The 26,918-nt window shown below is 31.5% G+C and overlaps 2 protein-coding genes across 4 annotated transcripts; both read left to right on the top strand.

Annotated features, from left to right (window-relative positions):
- Positions 1–167: 167 nt before the first annotated feature.
- On the top strand, positions 168–5,960 carry LOC109599042 (uncharacterized). Its single transcript, XM_020014976.2, has 4 exons — positions 168–280; positions 4,327–4,525; positions 4,964–5,129; positions 5,485–5,960. Exons 1-4 carry the CDS (start codon positions 264–266, stop codon positions 5,688–5,690), a joined length of 588 nt encoding a protein of 195 aa, XP_019870535.1. The 5' UTR covers positions 168–263; the 3' UTR covers positions 5,691–5,960.
- Positions 5,961–17,202: 11,242 nt separating this feature from the next.
- On the top strand, positions 17,203–26,888 carry LOC109599061 (uncharacterized). 3 transcript variants are annotated; one of them, XM_020014995.2, is made up of 9 exons: positions 17,203–17,563; positions 21,581–22,268; positions 22,827–23,138; positions 23,513–23,701; positions 24,749–25,037; positions 25,099–25,424; positions 25,482–25,705; positions 25,758–25,965; positions 26,020–26,888. In XM_020014995.2, the coding sequence occupies exons 1-9, from the start codon at positions 17,541–17,543 to the stop codon at positions 26,350–26,352; spliced, it is 2,592 nt and encodes an 863-aa protein (XP_019870554.1). In that variant the 5' UTR covers positions 17,203–17,540; the 3' UTR covers positions 26,353–26,888. The 3 variants fall into 3 exon arrangements, with proteins under 3 accessions (XP_019870554.1, XP_019870555.1, XP_019870556.1); XM_020014996.2 differs by having other exon boundaries at positions 23,513–23,656; XM_020014997.2 differs by lacking the exon at positions 23,513–23,701.
- Positions 26,889–26,918: the final 30 nt, after the last annotated feature.

The following is a 26,918-nucleotide window of genomic DNA, read 5'->3' on the forward strand; positions in this document are numbered from 1 at the left end:
TATTTCAACTAGTCGATTAATTTCCAATAAAACTTTGAAAAAATCCAAAAATTCTGTTCCGTCCACGCTTATAAACCAGTCGACCAACGGATTTCTAACAAAGACAAGTTCTTAAATGGACTTTCTATTTCTTTGATCGACTGCAAAGTGAAGGGAAAACCTGCTGCTGAATTTATAAATACAAGTCAGAATCACTTGTCGATTCTAGTGATTTGTAAATCCTCAGTGTTAACGGATCATCCCCAAAAAAACACAAAAAAAACATGAAATTTAACATCCTGTAAGTCCAAATTTTATTTTTTATTAATTGCTTTAACCCAAATAGGAAATGTGCCGTTTTGCTGTAGCCATATTGTTTACGCTTTCGTTTGTTTAATATGTTTGTTGAATAATTAATTATTGAATGTTTTTTGCTAGTTATGCAACTATTGATTTTTTTTTATTTTAACAGTAAATTTTGTTGTCTAATTTGGGTTTATGTTAACTTTTATGGCTATATTAAAAATTACACATTTTCTTTTTCTTATTATAACACATGTTACCACTTTAATTTTACGAATAAGAAAAAAGAGTGACAATCTTGATGGGAATTCTAGTGTTGAAACGGTGAAGAATGTTGTTTAAATATGCAAAAGATGTGTGAATAAAACATGCACCATTCAGGATTGAACCTTGGTTTTATAAGAAGAATTAATTTTATTATCTATTGATAAATTGAAGATTCTATTCAGACAACTAATTGCAAACGTTGTATTAAAATATTGTTTTACCAACTAAATTATTTTTATTATTAAAAATTTCTCTAATTTATTAATGAGGATCTAAGAAGCGTTTGTTTTCACTCCTCATTTTACAAACAAAGTGCATCTCACCCATTTGCTAATTAGGCATTTAAAATTGTGTAACCGGTAACAGATGTGTAAGATTTTTTAAATCCTGTTCGCAATAAAGTCACAAGATAGAATCCGCGAATGTAAAGAAAGTTTTTTACAATTTGTTGTGAAATCGTTTACGATAAATATTCAAATTTATATATTAAACCACTACACATTTACATTTCTTTGTTTTGTTAAATTTGATGGTTTAAAATTGTGATAGTCTTTGATATTTACAAATAATTACAAACATTCCCATATATCTTGAACCTTGTGATTAAAATAAAATTTAAAGTTGTTCACCCTGCCACAATTAACCAACAATTATGTTTTATCGATTGATCAATAAATCCTGGTTGCAACTGAATGTTTGGCAAGGACGTTTATACTTCCTAAAATTCCATCTCTGTTAATTAACTTTAGTTGCGCTGTCCGTTTTAATCAAGGTTCGTGATGACATTTTATTTTATATATTTTATTCCGATCGTGCCTTTTCTTTCGTGAACCCGCCTATTTTTTACCATTCAAGGTTGACTTTACAGTTAAATGTTACAGCGTGTTGTTGCAACAGTGAAACTGTAGGAAGAAATCCAAGTTAATTCCTTTTCTGTTTGTTCCATTTTTCATGTTTCCTACTTGTTTTTTTAATACCCGCTGATTTCTTGAAAGGAGCAGCCAAAAATTATACGATTTACAACTATTGTTATTTTTGAAAAAATAAATAACTAGTTTAAAACAAGGCTATAAATCAGGAGGATTTTTTTTCATTCAATCGAACAAAACTTTGAAATATTTTATTTACATTAATTTTATACTTTAGCCTTTGAACCTGAATTCTTATTTATTTTTAAACTTATCCTGTCACGAATAAAAAACAAGAGCTTATTTATTTGAATATTTATTGAAAACAATTTGTGCTAAATTTCAAGGTAAAGGTTATTTATTTCAGCAACTTTAATTTCACTTTCCATACAAATATATAAGAATTAAAAATAAACATTCTCAAAATAGTTTATGAAATCCGGTAGAAAAACAATATTTTTAATCGTTTCTGAAAGTTATAATTATTATAATTTCCTACTTTGATAATTGTGACATTGAATCGATTGGAAAATGAAAGTAATTCACGGAAGAATACAAGGATTCAAGGAATCACATCGACAACTTTTAACTCTGTTAACACATTCAATTTTTGAAAAATTTTGAACATTTTATTTGTTATATCAGGAATTTGCAACAGAAAAAAATAATTTTTAAAAGTGAAGTCAAAGTTAAATGTGCGTAATAGTTAAAATTAAATGGATTATTGATTCACATCGAATTTGTTCAATTCGGATTGGATCATTTTAGAAATTCGGCCTTGACTTTTAAAAAATTGCATAATTCAACAACAAATTCAATTATATAATTTTGTATTTGCGGTTTGCTATATTTTAATTTGATCCTTTTTGTAAGTGAAACAAACCACATTTTTTTGGTCCAACACTATATTGACAATTACATAACATATTTATTTATGCACGTAGTTGTGTATATTTGTTAATTATTTAAATAAAACGTGTCAAATCCTTTTGATGTGCTTCTTTTACATGAACGTAACTCATTCGCAGGGGACAAAGTTTATAAATCTTGTGGGGTACCTACAAGTAAAATTTACGATCAAAATTTACATGTTGCAGTAGTTTAAATGTAAATCTCACTCGAGTAATAAATATTTTATTGTTGCAAACAAAGCGCCATTACTGTAAATTTTTGCACGACTTTATACGAATTTACATACTCGAAAACAATGAACTATTTCAAAATATTTACAGTGCCCAATTATATGAAAAAATACGAAATGTATAAAAATGACGAGGAAGTAAAAACATTCTTCCGTTTTTGTATAATGACGCATTAACTAATAACGATTTTCAAACGTGTTTTCGTTGGAAAAAATTACGATCATCATCCAATAGTATTATAATGACATTAATTAGCTTTCGTTTGGATTATTGTATTAATTAGTGATTAATTTTAAGCTTTCCCGATTCGTTTTTGCATTTCCTTTGTCGCCTCTTAATCTGTGATTAATTCATTAGAAAATTATATTATGCAACATTTTAGAATTATTATTAATATTTTACGAGATTGTTGCACATGACTGTTAAGTTTTGAGATTTGTACAGATGAAACAATAATTGGTAGATATAAACAACTACTAAACAAAATTCTGCTTTCTTTTGATTTTTTTCTATATTTACTCCATTTTAATGATTACAACACCATCTAATTATGTGTCAGCAGTCAGTAAAAAATAAATGCTTAAGTCACGATTGAAAAATTTCATCTATAATTACTTTAAATTAAAAATTGTTGCAATCTTTCTATGAATCTTATTTATGATTCAGTAATATATCTTGACCTATGACACGACGAAACCGCGACTTTCACTCACAGTCAGTATGAGCTACCGAGTCCCGGAGTTATGTTCATCTTTTGCCATGTAACATTAACATTTGTCGTTTTAGGTGCGCTTAGCATTTTTCTCCCTTCTTTAATGTCAATTACGGGTAATTGTTTCTTATATAAAGTCTTCATTATTTATCGAAATGTGTATGTTAATCGTACATTAAGTGTGACACATATTTCAATGTTTGGCGGTCATAATTAAATTTAATGTAGAAACAAAAACCAGTTGGCTTTTGAAAACGTATCAAAAATGCAAGAGAGATATTTCGTAAGAAATCGAAATTGGTTAACTAGTTTCGTTAGGCAGTTTTGAACATATCAGTTTCTTTACCCCGAAAACCTACTTTTTTCAAGGACTACACACCTGACGTTTTTTAGTATGCTCGCCAATATGTATGTTATTAATAACTACTGATGAGTCCTAAAAACCTTGAAAGGATTACATAAATTTGGAATATTGTGAAAAACTGAAATTGCTAAATAATATTCTGTAATTTAAACACAACTACGAATACTTAAAGTGGATATTTTCGAAATTAAAAGCTTTATGTTCAATAATAATTTATTGAACTTATAAATAGACTCGTTAGATCAGAAAAGATTAAAGTCAATTATCCACGTATATGAAACAATTTTCAAGCTTAAGGTCGAATTGTTCAGTTGAACAACATATGATGTAATTAATAATATTATTTACGATCTTAAAACAATGTATAGAAAATGATTTTTCGTATGTACATACGTACCTACAAAAAGCCATCGATTCGGAAACGAAAATGAGATGCTAATGAATTAATTCAAATGATCGTGATCAGGAATTGAGTGTCGAATATTTGAAAAGAAAGCCGCACAAGGTGAACTGGTGTCAATCGAACTACATAATTGATTAAACTGATGTCTGGAATTGGAATTTATTCACTAATCACATACTTCAACTTATTTATTTAATGACACATTTTGTTGTTTTGTACATTTTATGATGGATTGATTGTTTTTTCAGTTTGGTATTCGGTCTGGTTTGTCTGGTGGGTTTGTCGTTGGCAAGACCGGCTGGAGATGAAGAGTACGCCGAATACGAAGAAGAACCGGCGCCACCACCGAAGAAACCCGCCAGAGCACCGCTGATCGGAAGACGGAACCCTCCGGGCGCCAGGAACAACAAGCCCGCCTCCTCGACCACCACGACACCTCAACCAAATGTAAACATTGATTGATTTTCTCTCATAACTTTAGCTTTAAATTTTATCAGAAACGTTTTAAAATTGTGCGTGCGTCATGCTCGAGGAGAGAGTTATTATCAAATAAATAACAGTAACACTTTCGACAATATCGAATAACGCGATATGCTAATTTATTTATTACATATGTATGTATATGCATAATGCGATAATAAAAACCGAGAGCAGAAAACGGAGACGTTTATCTTGTTTTTGGGTGTAACCGTCGCATTCCGACACCATTTTCTACCCGGATCTTTACTACTTTATTTACTTGATTTCATTTCATCCGCCGCATTTTGGTTTTATTGGGAAATTTAAGCAAATTTATAGAAAGTTTGTTACTAGAATTATCTCTGTAAAGTTGTCAAGATCTTTAATTTAGCCAACTTTCTTTTACAATGAATATTTTCGGTTTAGGAAGAAGAACCAGCAGAAGAAGGTGATTATGTGGAAGAAGCCCCGGAAACCAGTTCAACGACAGAAGCACCAAAGAAATTCATCAAAACTGGAATGGTCAGACCTTTCAGAAGCAACGATGATCTGTTAGCCATCCTCAAGAAAAAACGCGCTGAAGCTGTGAACAGTGAGTTTCCAACTGAAATCAGTTGTATTTGGCAACCTTCAAAATGAATGTTAACTACTTTGTATTTTTATAACAGTGAATTTAAAAAAACTGTTGGTAAATTGTGTGTGTGGCAAAATGCAAATCCAAATTACGGAATGTGAATTGTAGGTGTCATCTTTGCATGTTAATGAGAAAGTGCATTATTGTCTGAGAAAACAATTCCGATTTGTGAAATGCGTCATACTTAAACGTGTACGAAGTCAATTTCTAAAACTTTCAATATGATAATATAAAAATATTTTGAAACGAGCCATTTATACAATTGATGAATTATTTATTATAATTATTTGGTATTAATCTCGTTCTTTTCCAGACAAACACTCTTCACCCAAAGCCCAAGTACAGAGCGAAGGTGAGGAATCTGCGCCAGCACCCTCGGAACCAGTTTCGAAGCCATCCAAAGCCAACGGAAGGAGAAATCGTTTCCAGAAAGAAGCGAAAAGCGAACCAGCCGCAGAAGAACCGGCACCAGCTGCAGCTCCCGCAAGGACGGGCAGAAGGTTCAACAACAGAAGTTAATAATCGAATTTTAATTATTCAACTGTATCGTGAAGTGTAGGAAAAAATTAGGGAACGAAACGAGAATTTCATTTAATACTTGAACCTTTTCATTTCGAAAATTGGTTATTATTTATTGTCCTAGAATTTGAAAAGTGGCGATTCGTTCCCTACGATTTTCTTATAAGCCTATTTCATTTAGGTATCAACAATAGATAATAAGTGTCGGAATGTTAATTGTAAAAATAGTTCTTTTTTTTAAATTGTAAATAAATTATATTAATACAAAATGATCATTTTAATATGAACGAATACCTTTCAAAGAAACTTACGGAAATTACATGACTCTCATAAAAATGTGAATATGCTGTGTAATTATTATATGTACAGTTATATTTGAAACTATATATTAAATGTTAATTTAATCAAAAAGTCGTAAAGAATAATATATTTTAATTGTCTTGATCTCTATTTATGTAACATATGTGTAATCTGGGTTGTCTATACACCATATAGAAATTTGAGAATTTTCTGAAAAAAACATAAATGAACAACATAATCATAATATTTCATTTAAATATATAATATTCTAATAATTACTAAATAATAATACACATTACAAATGTATGTACTTAATAATTAATAATTCTATTTTGTCCGGGTTTAAAAATACTTTTCAACAGTCAGTTAGAAATCTATAGAAAAAAATCAAACAACCATAAATCACTGATTTAAACTTACAATTAAATATATGTTAATTGGAATCAATAAACAAATTAATTCCACCTATTACGAACTCGAGACACGCTGACATTTATCTTTATGTTTATTAACAGGATTCTTCGGGTTTTCTTGGTAAAAAAATCGCCTCATCGAAACGAAGGTCGTAGTGATGACCGGGTATTAATTGCAAAATTCAAAACTGATGTTTTCCAATAGGTCAAAATGTCAATATTAATAAAAGTTATACGCGGCTCTTTTCAAACCATCATTTTAATTTTAAATTTGCCAATAGGTTTTATAATTTTACAACATTCCTTTGAATCGCATAAGAATTAATTTAACGTGCGTTATTCATAATAAATTAATAAATACCGTTTTATTGGTATAAAATATTAACCGTTTCAAAATGTGATAAAATGAAAATAAAAAAGTAATCTAAAATATATTATTTATAATTAACTTATTGTTATTATTAAAAGTATATTTTAATAATTTTAACCTTTAAAAACCGAATAATTAAAAATTAATTAATGCACCGATGAAAAATATCATCAAGATTCATTTAAATTATACAATAAATAATACAATCGTATTTATACGTATAAATTATTCTATTAACATTTAAGTTTATATAAAATTAAGAAAGAACTTGTGAAACTGTTTAATTGTTGAAAGGGCAACATCAAAATTTACATTGTTGTGTATAATAGAGTGGCGGCACCTGAAGATTCAGTCTGGGTAGGCCCATTATACCAATCGAAAACTGTTTGATCCGGTCTAATTATGAGAGAGACATCATGCACGACAGAGACGGTATTACTCTGCAAATTTGCTTCGTAGTGGGAATCTTTTGATGTCTCTCTCAAAATTCAGTAGAAGGCTTTCCAATCGGTACATAGAAGAAACAACAACAATCTTTTATCTTTATTTAAGCCTAATTGATTTAACAACATATAATTTGAATGATTAGTGCTTTTGTAAGTTATAGTCAAAAGTCGCAAAACAGATTTTTCAAATCACAAAAACCCCTTACATACCCGATATCTTCACTACCCTTTGAAAATAAATGACATGCATGATAATTTATTCATTATTGTTCTTTTCGTTAGCCAATCAAATGTAACGTACCAAGATATAATAACTCGAGACTTCTCCTTTTTTTCGTAACAGACATTTTGTCACAGAAATTTAAACTGTAAATACACATTTATTTTTATAATTAAAAAAACGACCAAAGCAACGGCATTTCTTATGATAATAAATATCTTCATGTTATTGGTTGGCTTCATATCATAATAAAAAAGAGATGCAGTATTAAAAACCTTTCCGCAATTGAGTCCATCAGTCACTGAAACTGAAAAAGTTCGGGAACTACGTTTGTGTCGGTATTTGAAGTTACCACATTGGCTAAAGGCACGCCTCAGCTCCCCCGCCATTGAAATAATAGTCCGACCTTAAAGCGCACGCCCGAGTGTTGAAACCATTCAAATATGGAAATATACAAAATTTACTTATACAACGAATTGGCGCGAAGAGGTATATTTAAAAGTGCCTCAGGAGGACAAAATATTCATTGAAATTGAATATAAAACTGTTAACTACCTTTATTTAAATATTAAGTTATATTCTATTTATAGAATAAATATTCTATAAAAATCATCCTGCCTCATCTGAGAAGCCGGCACTGGTATATTCGTTTGGAGATGATTCATTTTAAAAATATACAACCGTAAATAATAAAAACATTCCGAAAGAAAATATTAAAATATATTATTCGAACACACCATCTTATTTTTATAAATTTCTAAAGGATTTTATTCGTTTTTTAATGAGTTAATAATGATTGATCGTGCAAAATTTAAAAGTGATTAAGGAAGAACACCTTGAAAGTTTAATGGCTCAGTCTTGTTTCTATTTTTTCTTCGTCGTCTGCAAAAAATCCATAAATTGCTACAAGATTCCTTCACAAAGAGTTCTTCGTCACTTTATACTGTTTTTATTTTGTGTAGTTTTGGAATGGTAAAAAAACTTTTTAATTGTTGTTTGAAATTTTTTTTTATTGCATTTCACATTAAATCACTTCCCTCGTTCTTTAAATTCCAAATTGTTTTACAATTCACGTATTTAGAATTGGCGCAGCAAATACAAATAAGGAATGTTGTATTTTGTTAATTGAATATTAAACATTTGTGCTTCATTGCAAACAACTTTTTGCCGCTTCTTTCAGCTAAATGATCCTCAATCTTAATCAGTGATTTTTTAATAATTCCGAACCTGATTGATTTTTTTTCTTTTGCTGAAATTCTGTGAAAAAGCCGCAGAAACGGTTAAAATGAAACTTACTGCGAAAGAAGCGAAAGAAAGTGAACGCGTCGTCCTTGAATTGCACTGAATTGCAGACAAGAATCGAAAATGTGGAACTGTGTTTGTGGAGCTCATAACAAATAACTAATCGATCGATCAGGGATCGAAACTGGATAAAACTAATAAAAACCATAAAAAACGTCAAGAATTCACATTTTTTTTTCGATCGACAAAAACGGATGAAAACAAACCTATTCTGAATAATTATCTTTCAGAGTTCTTGAACTAATTTATTTATGTCGATTGCTAATTGTATGGTAGCGTAAAACGTAATTTGGATTAGTTTATTAATAGCAATAAATTTCAGTAGATTGATAATAGAAATTCGCTTTCTTCTCTCGTTTTTTTAAATCGTGAAATCCACATTTCGTTTGTAAGTTGTAAGTTTTCGGTTGGTAGCTAAAAAGTACAGGAAAAGTTTTAATACCCGATAAAATCCTTGTGAACAAATAGAAATGCTAATAAACTTTGCCAATCCTTGACGATCCTTTAAACAGTTTAAGGTTAAGGATTGTCAACAGTTGAAAGTTAATATTATAGTTGGTTAGTCAATTCAGTTTTTAAAAGTAAATCAGATTAGGTTTGAAGATATATAATTTTCAATACAATTCTCTTTAATAGGATTATCGACGATTACACAACGAAATATGACGGTGTAATATTGAAATAAGAAATGAGATTGAAAACTTGATCGACAAGTTGTAGACTATATTACATATATTGTATGTGCTACATAGAAAACGACATTCCCATTTCACTTGTCCCGAAACCAAACTCTCAAAGTTAATCTCAAATATCGTTTGGCGAATGAGATAACACAAAAATATAAAACACAACAAGATAAAAGCAAGGTCCAACGTTTTGAAATTTATCAATTAATCCGCTTAACATACTCATGCACGAACGTTTCTGTTACTGCAACTGTGTTACACATTGCAAGGTCGATTTTATCTGGAGAAGTAGAACAGAATAGAACAGAAACGCGGATTGTTTTTAAGGTGGAGATTTATTATTCTCAATACCGATTCGAATATGGGAGATTTTCGTGCAAAATTGACTGTTTTGGGAGTGTCACGGTTAAGTTTTAGTCATTCTCACTGTTACGATACTCGAGTTATTTTAAATTACAATTAGAAGACAATAAACATAAAAAGTTATACACGTCATATTGCGGTTATTGTAGTTTATAGAAGAATTAAGAAAAGTGAGAAGTAAACAAAGTAGTTGTCCAGTCTTGGGATATTTGCAATTACAATTGAATAACTGGGCGTGACAACGCTCAGCATTCCTCGACCATACTTGCCTGGCTTCTTTATCTTTCTCACTTTCATGAAAGGTCAAATTTTAACAAAAATTTTAAAAAATTAATTAAACCCTCATTAACAATATGTAAATTGGTAAATTCATTTAGTGCAATGGGTCAAAAATTAAATAATGTAGGACCGTTAGATAAGCTCGTTGTCTAGTGTAACGGTATTTAAACTAAATAAATTTTCTTGAAATAAATGATTAATTAAATTGACGCCGTGAACTTCGGAGTGTATAATTTTGCCTCGAAAAATTATTTAGATTATAATGATTTGTAGAGTTGTTACAATGTGATAATTATTTGTAATTTAGTCGATCGATTTTTTAAAAAAATCTTCGAAGGTGAGTTTAGTTAGAGGTCGTCGTGTATCATTATTATACGAGAGATGACTAAGTAAAAAAAAATTTCTTGTGTCTGTACCTAATGCATTATTATTATCACACAATGTTTAAAAATTATTCTTGCCCTGACACAAATTCAAATACTAGATATTTTTTTACAAATAACTGCACGACAATAAATTCCGAGAAATGGCACAAAATTCAAAATCAAACACTTTGTAAGATTTAATATAATATATAAAAAATATATTTCAATATTCTCTATCTTTTTTGCTTTTTTTGTTACATATATATTAGTCTGACTTGGTTGGCTAAAGAAATATCATAATATTGTGGCAATATTTAACAATATTCTTAATAGTTAGTATTTATTCTTAGTAGGATTTATATTATTTTATTGAAGAAATTCACTTCCAAAGCGCAGAAATAAATACTACACTCCAGAGAAGGGGGAAAATAATGATTAACATGAACAAGGTCTAAATATTGATGATATACAGTATTGGCAGAAAGTAGAGCAACTTTTTCAAAATTCAAATAATATTTGTCCTGGATATTATGTTCAAAAAAATGTATATTAAAAAATAACTTCCCTTTATAAATTTTATAAAGTTTTACTCAACTCTGGCTCGTCAGTTCTTCTCTGATAGTAGTGCTGTTTTGGTTGGCCTTTCCGCATGAAGATCCCCCTTGTAATAATCTATCTCGTACGGTTCTTGAAGAAACATTCCACGTGGTGTCCCAAGAGACCTTTTATTTTATTGGAACTCAGGAAAGGATCATTTTAAAATGGGATAAAATTTGTTTATACTGAAACCTATTGGTTTTTCTTGGTCTTCCAGTTTTATCTTTGCCTTCCACATTAGCAAATCCTGAAAATTGTTGTAAAACACGCGTTACAATCGTTTTATATTGATTTTTCTCTCATCAGATTGAAAGAACAATATAATCCGTAATTTTTATTCGGAAAATAATTTCTTTCCACGACACATTATATTAACTCAGTTTATTTCGGTATATACTGTAAAATTAATTGTGGATTTTATAGAGATCAGTGACATTTAGGTGCTTTTGACAGCTGAATATTTAGTTTTTTGATTTTCAACTAACAGAATTATTTTTAATACAAGAAATATTCACCGATATGTTTGTATACAGTGTGTTCATAATTGGTATAGATTATTAGGTAATTTATATATTTTTAAAGTTGTTCTACTTTCTGCCAATATGTTACTGTAGCTAAAAACTTCAGAAAAATGGTTTATGTATACATATTATTATCAGTTATGAAGTATGTTTGAAGACAACAATACTGCAATTTTTATTAGTGGGTTTATGTTAGCTTGGTATATTTGAAAATATGCGTGGGTTAAAAGTGGAGCTATTATAAAATAAAACAACCTTCCGTACATTTACCTTTTCATTATTTAGTATCTAACAGCTCAAAAGCTTCCAAGCACTTTTTTTTCATTTTCGTAGAGTTTAATCAAGTTTGTCAGTCTTTTTGCATGGATTTTCCAATCAATTTAATGCTAAAGGTTTTCAATTGGATTGAGGTCTGGGCTTTGTACTGGCCAAGACATTACACGTACTCCTTGAGAAATGAACCATTCTTTAACTAACTTGGACATGTGTTTTGGATCATTATCGTTAATTAATCTTCTTAAACCTTAAACTTGTCTTTGGCAAATGAAAGCATCTGATTCTTCAAAATATCACGATAAATGAAACGATCCATTATTTCGTATATCTTATCCAGCGGACTTACACTGCTTTTCACCATTTTGGACCTTTTCTACAATTTGTTGTGTAATTTGTATGTATAAATGGATAATTAGGTACCTCAACATATTTTTAGCTTTAATGAACAATGTCAGACACAGAAATATATTATAAATTCTGTATTGTATATACAGATCGATTGCTTTACTTATGAACCCTGCTCGAAATAAACAGTTACATAAAAACTATCTAAATAAAGATATAAAATTAATTTAAATTAAAAAGAATAGTTTAGTAAAATGAACCGTTTTGTGTATTGAAACATCAATTTAGATGTAATAGAACCATTTGCTAACGATAATTTACTAATTATATGGATTTTTATATTTTTATAAATTAGTTATGTATAAATTCTTTAACAAATATATAAATGTTCTATTTCTGTGACAGCCACATTTTTTATTTATTTTAGGTTTAATATAAGTAGAAACTACTTTGAATTAAGTACAAAATGAATAATGGGAGAATATAAAGTATTTATTTTAAATAAAATATAAAATATTTTGATTACTTTTAACTTGCTACTTTCCTAATTAACGTTAGGACAGTAATTCCTCTGGCCACCACTGTAATTATTGACATAAGCCTGATTAATATGTTTTAACTTTAAAATATTAAGTAAATATTCTCTGCTTAAATGATAAAGATGTGACCAACATGATAATTAACTTAATTAAGTAAAGTAGAAATTAAAATGTAACAAATTGTAAAATTAAGAAGGAATAAACCATGCGTCACAAACAGAAACCATTGAATAATATTTCTCAACATCATAACTGTATTTCGAGTCCGATTTGAATATTCTTACGTGCACAATTGCAAAACTAATAAATATGAATCGATACACGTATAATAAATTTATTGCGGGATAAATAAATAATTTGTAAAGTGTGGTTGTGGATATGATGAACACGTGATGTATAATGTCACCGTTTGGCCTCCGAACACTTTTGCATTTGCCATTGCTTTTCTCGACGGACGAAAGTGAAAACCCACTGGCGTATCAAACACTGATTTAATTATTTAAAAATGTGAGCATAGGTGGTCAGCATGATCCTGTTCTTTCCTTGCGATGACTGAAAGTGGCTTTGGACTGCTGTTTTTTGGTTTTATTGCTCCAAATCGTTTTTGTAAATTTTTTGCAATTGTCTCACTGTCAAAAATGAATAGGTATGTGTATTACCTTGTGGGTATTTTGTGGCGCCACTGGTTCCTTAGATCGGATCGAATATCAAGTTATCTGAAGGAACAAGTATAGGTAGGAATTCATGAAAGTGAAGGGGATCCCATATGCAAATGATAGAAAGTCAAGATTTGACCATTATCGGTACCATTATTTTCGGTTCCTTCATTAAACAAACAAACATTGGCTTTGTATTTGGCAAAGAAACACTTCAAAAGTTGTCCAAAATGGCCAAACATCAAGAACAGATATAGTCAGTTTGGAAGAATTAAAAACAGGTTTACATATATTTATATGTTAGTCCTTTGGAATGAGCCAAATAATAATTTACTATGACAAAACACATAAATATGTAAATCAACTTGGTTGTTCATAACATAATTCATAAAAAACATATTCAGGTACAAAAGTATTAATAAAATAAGAATAAAAAATTATTGTCACGTTTGTTTTATTTATCACTGTCAACATGTAATGATAAAATGGAATCAAACAAGAAAACGAGTTAATTTTCGGTACCTGTTTGCTAAAAATAACTTTTTTCTTTGATTCTTCGATATTTACAGCATACAACTTATATGTCTAGTTTCGTAAAATTTAAACCACAAATTGGTATTTCACTTTCGTTTAAACCGAAAATGTGTGAATCACTCTCGACATTTTGAAATTCTTTCAACGTAATTCCCGTAAAAGATTGCAATCGAAACTGTCTTAACAAATAACCGAAGTCGCTTCTCAAATTCAGAATCAGTTATAAGACATTTTGATATATTACGATTAATTTCGTTTCGTTCGAGTTAAATGACCGAATCTTACCCGAACCGAATATAAATGTTATTTGTTTTTGCGGTGCCACAAGCATTATTTTTTATAAACAAACTCTTTCGGTTTTTACTTTCCGTTACATTGTATAAAAAATCAAGATATAAAAATTGTAATAACTCGTAATGGAACCACTTTCGAAACAAGTCGAAAATGATGCAATTCAATCACGGACAAATAAAAATCATCTTTAAAGTTTACAACCTTGATAAAAATTTTGATTTCGTGAGGAAAATTCAGGTTTAATGTCAGATTAAATTAACCGTAATTATTATAAAAATGTTTCGGCTTGTTCGACCTTTGTTTTCTACTACATAATATTTATGAAAATAAATTATCCTGATGTTTTTACTATAATTGAAACCAATAATAAGCAACATAATTGGTGGAAAATGCTTTATTTGTTGAGTTGGCCTTTGACACTGTTAAAATTTGATTTATAAATTCAACTTTCTAACAAGTCAAACCAGAATCATCTAACAATTTAGTCTTTTTTAACGATGCGTTTCAAAGATAAAATCAAACTGAATTGGTATTACTTGCTTATTTGGAAGTTACTAATTGAAATGTTAATGGATCGACAATTATATGATTCATTATTAGTTCTAATTAAGTCGTTTACAAATGTTGAAAATTTGTTTCATTTTTATTCAATTTATGCCATTTGTAAATCTATTAAAAACGCATCAAATAAATTGAACCTTAATATACGTATCTAATAGATTATGTAAAATAATTATAGGTGATTAATTTAAAACTAAAAAGTTGAACGCACCCTAATGAAATAAGTTAATTCATAACAAATAAAGTTAATAAAGAAATCGTGCTTGAGGAATAAATTGAAATAAAAAACACAATGGACTTGTTGAAGCTTCAATATTAATAAGAGAAATTCAAATATTTCACACGTTACAGAGATTAAAAAATAGGCTTGAACACGTTTCAGGCGAAGAAATGCCGAACGCGGAATTATATTCGTTTCAGTTGAATATAAATGATGGATTAAATAATTTTTGTGGATGTTGTGCACATCATGATGTCACGTAGAAATTTATTTTCCTTCAGACAGATATATTAGGTGGGTATAGGTAGACGAGTTATTTCTGCTATTAAAGAGTGAAAGTCCAACTTATAATTGCAATTATAAACATTGCAATTTCTGTATGTTTGTTTTATTTTCATTGTTCTGTAATACTTCAACTTGTGTTACATGTGTACATGTTAAATGTTTAATTTTGTCATTTTTTAGTTATTATTAATTTGGAAACAATTAAACATTTATTTATTTACTTAATACAAATTAAATTTCCAAGTGGCGCATTTGAATGTTTTCATTATCGCATGTTAATCATTATTCCTAATCATTATTATGTATAAAACGTATAAAAGACGGACGCAAACGTTCATTACAAACATTAAATGCATCCATGATGATGGTTCAATTGAAAAAGAGATATTTTTAACATTTATTGTTTCTGAAAAACTATCTACAAAAGATGTACAAGCAATCAACATTAAAACCTGATTGAATTGTGAAAGAAATATGCAAAATTTAGTATAATGGGTTCGGTTATTTTGCTTAAAATTCCTGTCGGTGCATTGTTCAAGTGAAAGTGCATATCTGGTGTCTCTTCTTGTTTCTTGTTCGGTATTACTTAATTTCAATGTTAAAATTGAATAGATTAATCAATTATCATTTATCTTAACAATCCGAAGAATTTGATAGTAATTAATTCTAATGAACACAAAGTGTGATAAGAATGAAATAAAAATACACAATGAGAAAATTTATGAATTAAAGTAAATCAGTTCTGTAAACATTACAAACATTAGAGAGGTTCATTCCCTTTATATAATAAGAGAGAATTCGTAAAAACCTGCCCAAACAATTTAAGTATGTTTTAATGAAAATATGAAATCTGAATAAATGAATAGAAAAATTAAATGTGTAAGTAGGTAATTGGCAATTATACGTATGCAACTATTGTCCAATTTTGACTCACTTTTACTTTGATGTCGAAAAAACTTAAATAAATCAATTATTTATCGAAAGCCGAGAAGATTTGGGTTAGATTTTTAGATAGTTTTGCCAATATTAATACTAATTGACATGGAAAATATTTCTTTACATACTTGAGATAATTAAAAGCGTTTCAATATTAATATAAGATTTTACATATTCAAAATTAAACTTTCTCCATACAAATATAATATTCATTTTATTAATTGTATGAACCTCTAATTTAAAACACATTGAAAGTAAGATAATAAAATGATGAGATCTTCCTCAAGTACGCTTCACTTCCGAATCAATTGTGTTAATGTTGATGATATCCGGAAAAATGTTGAAATTAATTAAAGATCAACTGGCGGATTCAAATTAAAATTGATTGGAACTGGTTTAAGAGAATTTTCACTTTCTTCTAAACACATAAAATTGTCTCGAAATAAATTTATCTGCGTTTAATCAGAGAGAAACTCTCCTTGTATTAAGCACACGCATTGTTGTGGTTGAAAAAAAATCTTTGGGCGTTGTTTGACACAAAATCAAGGATGTTGCTGCCACGTTGTAAAAATATCAAGGTGATTAAATTTCAAGACGATCTTATGCTCATATTTCAAATCATAATTATCTACGTATTACGTAGATTACGTCATTTTTCAAATCATAAAGTATCTAAAGGGGTGATGCTCAGCGAAATATGAATATTTGATAATTCCCTCACAAAATAAGAATAATTCTATAATTATAACTGATTATAGTTATAAATTACAATAAGACAGAGGTTTCTTTCCTCATTAGTCGTTGAAGTCTCCGCATAACTATTTTTATTGAATCATTAGAATTTTTCGAGATTAAAATTACTAACGCAATTATTAAATTGCGTGTAAAAATTGGGGAAAAGCCCGGAAAAAGGTAGGGTAGGATTTTGAGCGGTATAAAATGCGTGGTGAGGTCCGCAGGCCGCTTAGAAGAATCGAAAGTTGCGGCTCGGCGTCCGTCGCGTCGTTGAGTTCACTTCAGTTCAGTTCAGTTCAGTTCGGTTGAGTTGAGTTGAGTTTGAATTGAGTTGAGTGTCGTTTGCGACGTTTGCGTGGTGCGGCCTTTGCGGCGTTTACGTCCGAACACTGTTCTTCTGTTTCCTCCTGCTTGCGAGTCGCGAGTCGCGATTGTGACAGTGTGTTCTTGGTAGCAGTGCGCCACAAAGCGGCAACGACTACGCTGCTGCTGCTGCTGCCGCCACCCGCCGCCGCCCTTTCCATTTTTTTTTATTAACTTCCACACTTGCAATCGCTTTAGTTATTTTTTATTTTGTTCGTTTTCCGCATTTGGACCTTTGGACGACATGGCCAACTTTAACACTTTCATGTAAGTACCTTTGCTCATTTAATTCCAAAAAATCGCAGACTTGTAAAATTGCATTAAGAAAGGTCTCTAGTGGATCTGACGTCAAAATCTCCATCCATTTTATTTTAAATTTACTAACAATACATTTATTAACTAATTTAATTGAAAATTATTTTTAAAAATATATAACTTTCATAGAAATTTATCATTCAAATTTAATCAAATATGTTTTACACGTTTTTTTTTCCATTGATCATTTAATACCACCATTACATCCATCCTTTTTCTTGTAACGAAATTAAATAATTCTTATAAGATAAATTCATTCGTTTTAGTTTCCGAAGCGTTTATTGCAAATTGAAGAAAAAGAATAAATTCCTTTGTGCAAAAACAAACTTACATAATTTCTTTTACGATCAGGAAGATTGTAATAACTAACTGACCAGGAAAGTTTAAACTTGTGATATAATATAATTTTTTAATGCCAATTAAAGCATTTAACAATTCTTCTCACTGTATTTTAATAAATTGTTAATAAAACACGGTTTTGCAATTTACGATGAGAAAACAATTTTGTTGAAATCGGTCTAATTTATTTCAGTGTCCATTGTTGGTTAATTTTTTTTTTTATAATTAGTAACATTTGTTGAGCATGAAACTTGCCCATTATTATCCTATTAGTTTCCAACGTTGAGTCCAGTTAATTGCAATAGCTAGTAAATAATAATTAAACAGATTCTTATTGTAAAGGTGATTTATGTTTAATTAACGAAAAGTTGGAAGAAAGTTAAAGTGACATTTGGTATTTTTGTCAACAGAAATAACAAGGAACAACTTTCATAACACACATATTAAATAACCTATACTCATTTAAATTTAACATTAGGCTTTACACTTATTATGTAATAATTGCTATCTTAACTTTGAATAGCTGAATATTGATTGATAAAGTGGTTTTCTGCTTCACTATTCTTCAAGAAACAATTGCCAATTACTATAAATACTTTTTCCAGTATAGTTTCGTAATTTCCAAGAATTGTTGAATTTTATGCAAATTTTATTTGCTCTAATTCCACTTAAAATGTTTTAGAATAAAACTATAAACGTTTGTTAAAGTAAATTTTTATTCCTGACCTACACATAAAGTGGAATCTTGAAGGAGTGTTTCAGAAAAATGCACTCCAGAATAAATGAATAAATTCTATATGTAAATTGCATAACTGAATTTCAAAATTTCTCGTCCTTCAACTTTCAATGTCGCACTTTCGATTTCGACTCGTTTTTCTACCAATTCGTTGTTATTTGATCGTATCGAAATTACTGAATATTCTCAGTAGGTTCTCTATAGTGAGTCTAAGAATTAATAATATTTTAAATGTGTGAACTTTAATTCAAGGATTTTACTTTTACTTAAGACATTTATTTCAATACGTTTCAGTGTTAGATCCGTCTAACCAACCAATAAACTTTATTATTCATCTAATCCGTAAAACTATAGAAAGTCACAATTTTTATGCACTGTTTATTATTTATCTTAATGTGTTAAATATACATGTGCATATATATTTGATTCCAAATCTTTCTTATAAAAGAAAGTAACAGCAGTAAAAAATTGCAACGTGTTCGAATATTCCAATTCATTAACATAATCTAATTTAGAAATATCTAGAAATTTTAATTTAAGAAAATTAACACAATTTTTAACACATAACTAAGGAATACAGCGTCAAATTAAATACATTCTAATTCATTCATCTAAATTAAATTATTATTAACAAGGAATAAATAAAAATCCTTGACATTAAACATCAAGTTATAAATACCGCATTAACTTGGATTTTTTCAACAATTAAACATTTTTTAATTCTAATCAATCACTTCAATGTTTGCAACAAACAACTTAATTAGTATATCTAGGATTCAACATTAATCGCTAAAAAGAAAAACAATTATTATAATTTCTCTACAAAAAACTCATTTTATTTAAACTTTAATTATTATTCGGTATTTAAGTTTCATTTTATGCAAATTAAATATTTTCTTTGACTTATTCTTTTCTATACAAATCAGAGAGGATCCTTTAAAGGAAATAATAAATTTAAGTTTCCTTTTAATTACAGTTCTGTTGTTATTTATCGACTGTTAATAACACCTTTTGTTAATACTTTTCAAACCATGGAACAATGGTAAAAGTGAATTAGTGTATTTTAAGTAAATGTAAGGGAATTTTTATGCCATTGCAATTTTTTCAATGTTTCTTAAATCATTTTATTAAAATATGAATAGAATTTCGTAACGACACAAAAAATAAGGTTTAAGACACTGAAAGGTTATCTTGTAAAGTTATAAATGTCATCTTCCAATAGAAATTCGTAATTGTGAAATTTTCGTTAAATATCATCTGTTGAGCGTCCCAACAATTGGATAAGGCGAAAAAATACATAAAGAAATTGATACTTTAACAAATAAAAATAGGTAAGCAATGAAAAAAGACAGAAATCTTATGTAAATGAATAATGTTCGTGCGTAGAGTGTTTTATAACACCTGCATAATAGATTTTCTTATGAGCATTATTAAGTTATATCGAGATGTTGTAACTTAATAATATTGTTACTGCATCTATGAGAGTTTGTTCCACTTACAGTGTCATTAAATCGGTGTCGCTATACTAATAAAATAACAAAACGACGTTTTCGTTTTCTGGTCCAGTTGTTGCAAACAATTTTAGTTCTTTCCGTGCGACAATTAATAACGAAGGCACGTCTTTTTCCGATAGGAGAAAAAAGGGAATGTCTGGGAATTCAATGCTCTGGTAAATTTCGAGTGTTTTCCATAAATGAATGAAAACAACGGTGCGATTCGTGTTTTCTCCGTAAACCGTGTTTAGATTGTTTAATTGCACTTTTTCCTTTCGAAATGGAAATTAACTGAAAACGGCAATATGGCCTGGTCTACTTTAAACACACAAACAACAAAATACTTCGTACCTGAAAAACAAGTTTGTGCGAACTTCTTGAAGGACTGTCCATAAATTTTTGTTGAAAAGTCATAAAAGATGTCTGTGGCATTCGAATAACAGTTTTCTCGCACTAGAAATTATTTAAAATTCCATCATTTATGTCCTCGACTCGGATATCCTGTCGGTAAACAGGATGTCGTCAGACTGGACGGTCACATAAATTAAGCGAGCACCCGCACCCGTATAAAAAATACCTAAAAAGATTGTGTAGTGCCTGAAATTCACCTCGGGGAACAAAATCACTTTCTTTCCACTACGGAAGGTCACAATGTGACCTTGTCAGGCGAATTTCACTTCTTTCACTCTCTTCCTTCTTCATTTAGGCCCTACCCATTTCCATTTATCTCTACGCGCCTGTGTCACTTTTAAATTAAATTCGGATTATTAGTTTTAAAGCATGTTATTTAATCAAATAAACATGTACTGCCTTAATTTTTTAATCGTTCACCAAAACCAAAAAACACAATACAACAATATTAAATCTGATCAATTTAATTATCAGCACATAATTAGCAGTTTCTTTAATTAAGTTGTTGAAAGTGAAATACAAATAATTGACGACATTGACATACCTAAACACAGAAGCTCGTAATTATAAAGGCATTATAATTAAAGATCTAAACGCTTTATAAATACTAATACTGTTAAATAATACTGTTAACGAATCGTAAATTAGATAAATTAGTAAACAAAAGAGATGGGCGATAATGAGATAACACTATTTCTTAAGTAATACCAGCAATTTTTTAAAAGTAAAATTTGTAATACAGTAACTTTTATTCTCATGTACTACACACAAATAATAAATGCATGTCCGTTTCTTCCTTCACTTATATTATTAAAGACCTTATTATCTGATCATAAATGTGAGTTTTATCACATTCCTTAGGGCACAAATAAATGTGTGCTCAGACACTTCGACGATTTAGAAAGTTGCACATTATTTTCAAAGGTCGACACCTCTAACATCTTATGATCATTATAAGGAAATAGAAAATACATTTATTCATCCTTACAGATTGTTGTTGACCACAGCGGTTGTGGCATCGGCGCTGCCCCGTCCAGAGACAGAGATCATCACGAAACCGGAACCGGGTCAGGAGTTCGTGTTTGTCCAGTCGACGGCTGCCGGCTCTCGCCCCATTTCTCGCAAAGACAAAGTCGTAGACCAGGAACGTCCGTTCGAAACCTCCCACAAACTGCCGCCATCTCTCACCTTCGCCCTCAACCAGAACGAGGATGAAGACGGAGAGCCAGCGAAACCCATCAAGGGAAAGATCATAAAGCGAGAAGCCAATCCTGCTGACAGTCCGGCACCTGCTCCCGCCGGCTCTATTAAGTTGGATGTGAAAAAACTGCTCGAAATGTACAAGGATGAAATCAAAAGCACAAAACCGGCCTCCAGTACAACAACAACCCCGAAACCTAAATCGGCGGCCTCGAGAAGACGCGGCGCCAACAAAAGGGTGAAAAAGGAGGCGAAGAACCAGGACGCAGTCGTCGCAACTAGTCCTAGTCCCGTTTTGACCACTGGCGCACCAGTTGCCAGAAAAATTGATCTCGACGACATTCCCCTGGTCGCTGCAGGAAGCGAGAAACAACGATCCAGGATTCAGATCAAGAAGGGACCCAATGGACAGGACTACGAATACGAATACGTATATTATTATTATGACGATGACGATGATGCTAAAGACAACCAAAAAGTAAGTTTTCTACTTCTAAAAAATACTGCAAATAGATCGTTTATGTCTGAAGTACGTTCACTCATTATCTAAAATTAAAATATATGTATATATTTATAAATTATAAAATTTTAATAGTGCTAAACTAGAAATAGAAATTATGATTTCATTGTTCAGAATCGAACAATGCATGATTTTCCATTGGTTAAAGCAATATGTCTTGTGCCACACCCCCAATAAAATTCCATTATAATGGGCGATTTAATTATAAAAATGAACATTCACAACGCAAACCATTATCTATAAATTTATTGTAGGTGTCCATTGTTTATTGTTACAACATTTCCTTGTTCGAACATTGATTGAGTCACTGAGATTCAACTCTTATTGTGTCTTTTCTCTTGTGAAATCTTTAATTTCTAACACAGTTTTAAAAAATAAGTTTAGTTTTAATATCCAATACAAGTATCTAAGAATACAACATGTGTGAGGGAGATATTGAACAAACACGAGTATAGGCATAATGGTGCTTAATTTTCTTCTAATTTGAAACTTAATATACCAAATCAATTGCTCCAGACTTCCAATTCTCACGACGGTCCGGCTCGCAACCAAATAACCGCCGAAAAAAAAGACAAGAAAGCAGCGGCCCCAGAAGCGAACGAAGTCGTACCGTCGGCGTCCAGCAAAAGAACTCGTGGACGTCAACTCGGCGAAGAAGACGTTCAAGAGGAGCGTCTGCCTGCCAACACTAGATTCCCACCAAGAAGTCGCAACCTAAACACCACCCCAGTTCCGGAAGAAGAGACCAAGGCCCCTAGAGGAAGAGGACGCGGAAGGCCCACCACCGAAACTCCAGCTGAAGCTGACAATGTGTCAGATGAGACACAGGTGAATAAATAATGTTTGACCAGTGAGTCGGGTTAATAATCTAGTTCGATTTGCTTCTTTGTGAGTGTATTAATATGTGGAACAGGAAGAGCATGATACTGTATATATGGTTGCTTATTCATTATTGTTATTCTTTTACTGTTACGTACGGTGCTGTCATTTGTGGCTCAACCCACGTCGAATATTAAATTAATTACCGTAGTAAACCGTATTGTGTAACCATTCATTGATTTACTGTGACCAAGTTCACAATCTAATAAATGGAGAATCCGCCAAGAACATTTTTACACTTCCGAGTAGGCAGGACCGAGACCAACAAGACAATGACTGAAACACCGGACCAACATGGACTTAAACCGTATCTCGTATTCTAGGGCACAACACGTGGTAGAACGCGCGCAAACGTGCGCAGACCCTCATTGGAACTAGTAGACAGCGCCTCGTTCAACACCCACACAAACGCAGCACCGTCTGGGTCTCAGGGACCCTCGTTCCCCACCGAATTACCAGCCGGACCGGTACGTTTCTTGGGGGCGACGCCCAACGAAAGAATGGACCTGCCCGTAAATAAACTTCGATTTTTTTAGCACCTGGGCAAATCTAGCACTCTCCTTTCTGTCTCTGGGCCTCTTCTTCTGCTCTCTTGACCGCCAAAACTAACCTAGTCTGGTCTTTTGGTGCCGCTGATTTCAAAAAAACTAACTGTCAATTTGGTTTATCTATATAATTACCAAAAATACATTTCAATTCATTTCATATATTTATAGAGGACATATGTCGTATCATAAACTATTCTATTTTTAAATCACTTTTGAATATTTTTTATCATTTTCAAACTGGAATTTATTCTCTTTCCAAATTTTCATATACGTAGCTATAACTACAAAACACTTGTGCATCTGAGTTTCTTCGCAATGATAGATGAGATGGAGATTTTAATAAAAGACATGATAGATAAGATGTAATATAACAAAAACTGTTTTTTGCTCTAAACTAAACAAGATATAACGCGAGAAAGAAAAATGTATATGCAAAACTTAGTATATAACCATTATAAATAAATAATCAATCAAATAATAATAATACCCAAATAACTTAGCTACAAACACAGCTAACAGTCTACAAAATTCCATAAAAACATATATTTTAAATATACATTGTTGTTACTTGATATGAAACATGTTTGCTGAGTATATAATGTCCACCTCTACGAAATATTAGCTGTTACAGAAAGCGTTATCAACAGGCAAAATTTTGGTAATTATATAGAAACTTTAGCCTCAATAAAATTATACTTTTTGACAATGATATATTTTAACATCTATTCATTCTTCATCGTTTTCTTAATTTATCTTTCAATGTTGCTTTCCCAGGAATGAAACAGCCTCAAAACAATAACTTAGGTATTCGAAAAACTTTTCAAAATTATTCTAGGCATCCATTCTTTCAAAGATATACCTCCTAAATACTTTTGAAAGGGACCTGCGAGACAATAACACTTTGACAGACTAATTACAAATTTCTCAAGACAATTACGTACACGTAGTTTTTCATCAATTATTTTCTCTAGATTTTATAAATAGAATACTAAAACTGGCAACATTTTTTAGGCTGATGAAAATGACGAAGATGAAGCTCCCAAAAAATCTGAAAAACCGGAACCGGCACCAGTTTCTGAACCTGAAGAAGAAAGTGAAGATAAAGAAAAAGAACCAGCCGAACCAACTTCAGATGGCGAAAGTACGACTGTAATGTCCGCCATGGACAAAGTTGCATTAGATTTGTACGCCGTTGTACAAGGAACACAAAAACTATCTGGCGAAGAAGAGGTATCTGAAGATGAGGACACCACCAACACAAACGATAATACTGAAGCCACCACTCTTGAAGCTGAAACAGGTAAATTACAATAAAATTTGTCAAGGAAAAGTTTTAACACAGACATTACTATGTTATTTAGAAACTGCGGAACCAACAACAACAACAACCACAACCACAACCACAACTACAACTACAACAACAACTCCAGCACCAACCACAACAACCACGACAACGACCGAAGCGCCACTTGGTAAAGGTGGAAGGTACAGACCTCGTGCCGGTGCAGGAAGAAGAACCACTCACGCAGCTTCCACCACTGAATCTGCTCCAGCTGCCGAATCGAAACCCAAGAAATTCGGAAGACCTGGATTCAACAGATCAAGGCTGGGTGCTAAAACTACACCCGAACCAGCTTCAGAACCTGAAACCACCAAGGAAGAATCTAAACCAGTCAGTCACTCGAGAGTAAGTTTCCATTATCTTCATAATTAAAATAAATTATTTAAATATGTGTTCGCTTAGCCGACCTTGAGTAGAGGACGTTTCGGAAACACAAGAACACGTGGCCGTACAACGGCAGCTCCTGAAAACCAAGAGGAAACTGCATCGAGCACCACTTCTGCACCAGCACACCGTCCTTCCTTGCCAAGAGCCAGACCTTCTTTCAATTTGAGAGGAAGAGGTCGCACAACTCCAGCTCCTGCTGACTCCGAAACTGCCGAAAACGGAGAATCACACGCTTCAAGGTACGTATATTGTGCATTCTCTAATATATACATTAATTATTCTTATTTACAGCCCCGACGTTGAAGTTTCAAGTACAACAGCCAGGTCCAGAAGAATTAACACAGGAGGCGCCGTCAGGCCCCTAAGACCAGGACCAAGGATCAACATCGCAGGAAGAGGAAGGGGTGCTGCCACAAGTACAACCACCGAGGCTCCAGCTGAAGAGGATCACGTAACTGGAGATGAAGAACCACAAACTGGCGAAGAAGAGACACCGAAAGTATGCATAATTGATTGTCCAACTAAAACTTGAATAACAATGAATTTTGTTTAGGAATCTGAAGCCCCAGCAGATAACAGTCCATTGAACCGAATCAAGAATCGCAAAATCAATGTCCAAGCCCGTCCAAAAGCGGCAGCAAGTGCTCCAGTTCAAGTTAGACGTGTGAACCCACTAATCGGCAGGAAACGCATCGGACAAACGACCGCAGCTCCTTCGAGCGAAGCACCTCAAGAAGCCGAACCCACAGAGGAATCCGCTGCGACGGAAGAAAAGGAAACCGAGGCTCCAGTGAGTTCGACGACCGAGGAACCGAGAGGATTGAACAAGCTGTTGGCGGGAAGAAGGCGATTGGCTAACAGACAACCGGGTACTTTGAACCACTAAGGCTGATTGAGTGATTGTTTTTGATTGGATTTTGAACTATAAGTAGCATACTATTTTTTTAGTTTTCGTAAAAGTTGTAATGTAAGTGCTGTGACTTTGTCCCCGGATAAAAGGGACAAAATAGTGTAATGGTGGCTCAAATGCAAATGAATAAGTGTTTAGTAACGTTTGCTGCAATTTTCAACAACATCTGATGCGCTCAGATCATTTTTATTTATTTTTATCATATGGCAAAATAAAATTTTACTAATAAGATTGTTATTTTAGTTAGGATTTTACCGTTGTACATACGATTGTATACAATTTTTCCTATTTAAATAGTTGCTTGGTTAGGTAAGTTTATAAAACAGTATGGAAAGAATGGTCCGCCCGATTGGTTGGTTGAAATGGAGCATATTTTTAGGTATAGGAATATAATGCAGGCCTGCACTGTGCCAATATTCGTATTTAATGAAAATCCGTGTTATTTATTATGGTATGCAAAATTTTACTTTTGTAAATATTTTCAAATAAACTGATAATAATTTGAAAGTAAATCGTTTTTATTACCAGTACTTTTGTTGAAA

This window comes from Aethina tumida, chromosome 4, assembly GCF_024364675.1.
Source record: "Aethina tumida isolate Nest 87 chromosome 4, icAetTumi1.1, whole genome shotgun sequence".
In the NCBI taxonomy this organism is placed as follows: domain Eukaryota; kingdom Metazoa; phylum Arthropoda; class Insecta; order Coleoptera; family Nitidulidae; genus Aethina; species Aethina tumida.

Bases quoted from the DNA above. Each gene is read 5' to 3' on its own strand.
- LOC109599042 (XM_020014976.2), top strand. The intron at 4,526-4,963 runs GTAAACATTGAT...TTTTCGGTTTAG, and splicing joins CCACGACACCTCAACCAAAT to GAAGAAGAACCAGCAGAAGA. The intron at 5,130-5,484 runs GTGAGTTTCCAA...GTTCTTTTCCAG, and splicing joins ACGCGCTGAAGCTGTGAACA to ACAAACACTCTTCACCCAAA.
- LOC109599061 (XM_020014995.2), top strand. From the start codon at position 17,541: ATGGCCAACTTTAACACTTTCAT. The intron at 17,564-21,580 runs GTAAGTACCTTT...TCATCCTTACAG, and splicing joins GCCAACTTTAACACTTTCAT to ATTGTTGTTGACCACAGCGG. The intron at 23,702-24,748 runs GTAAATAAACTT...AACATTTTTTAG, and splicing joins ACGAAAGAATGGACCTGCCC to GCTGATGAAAATGACGAAGA.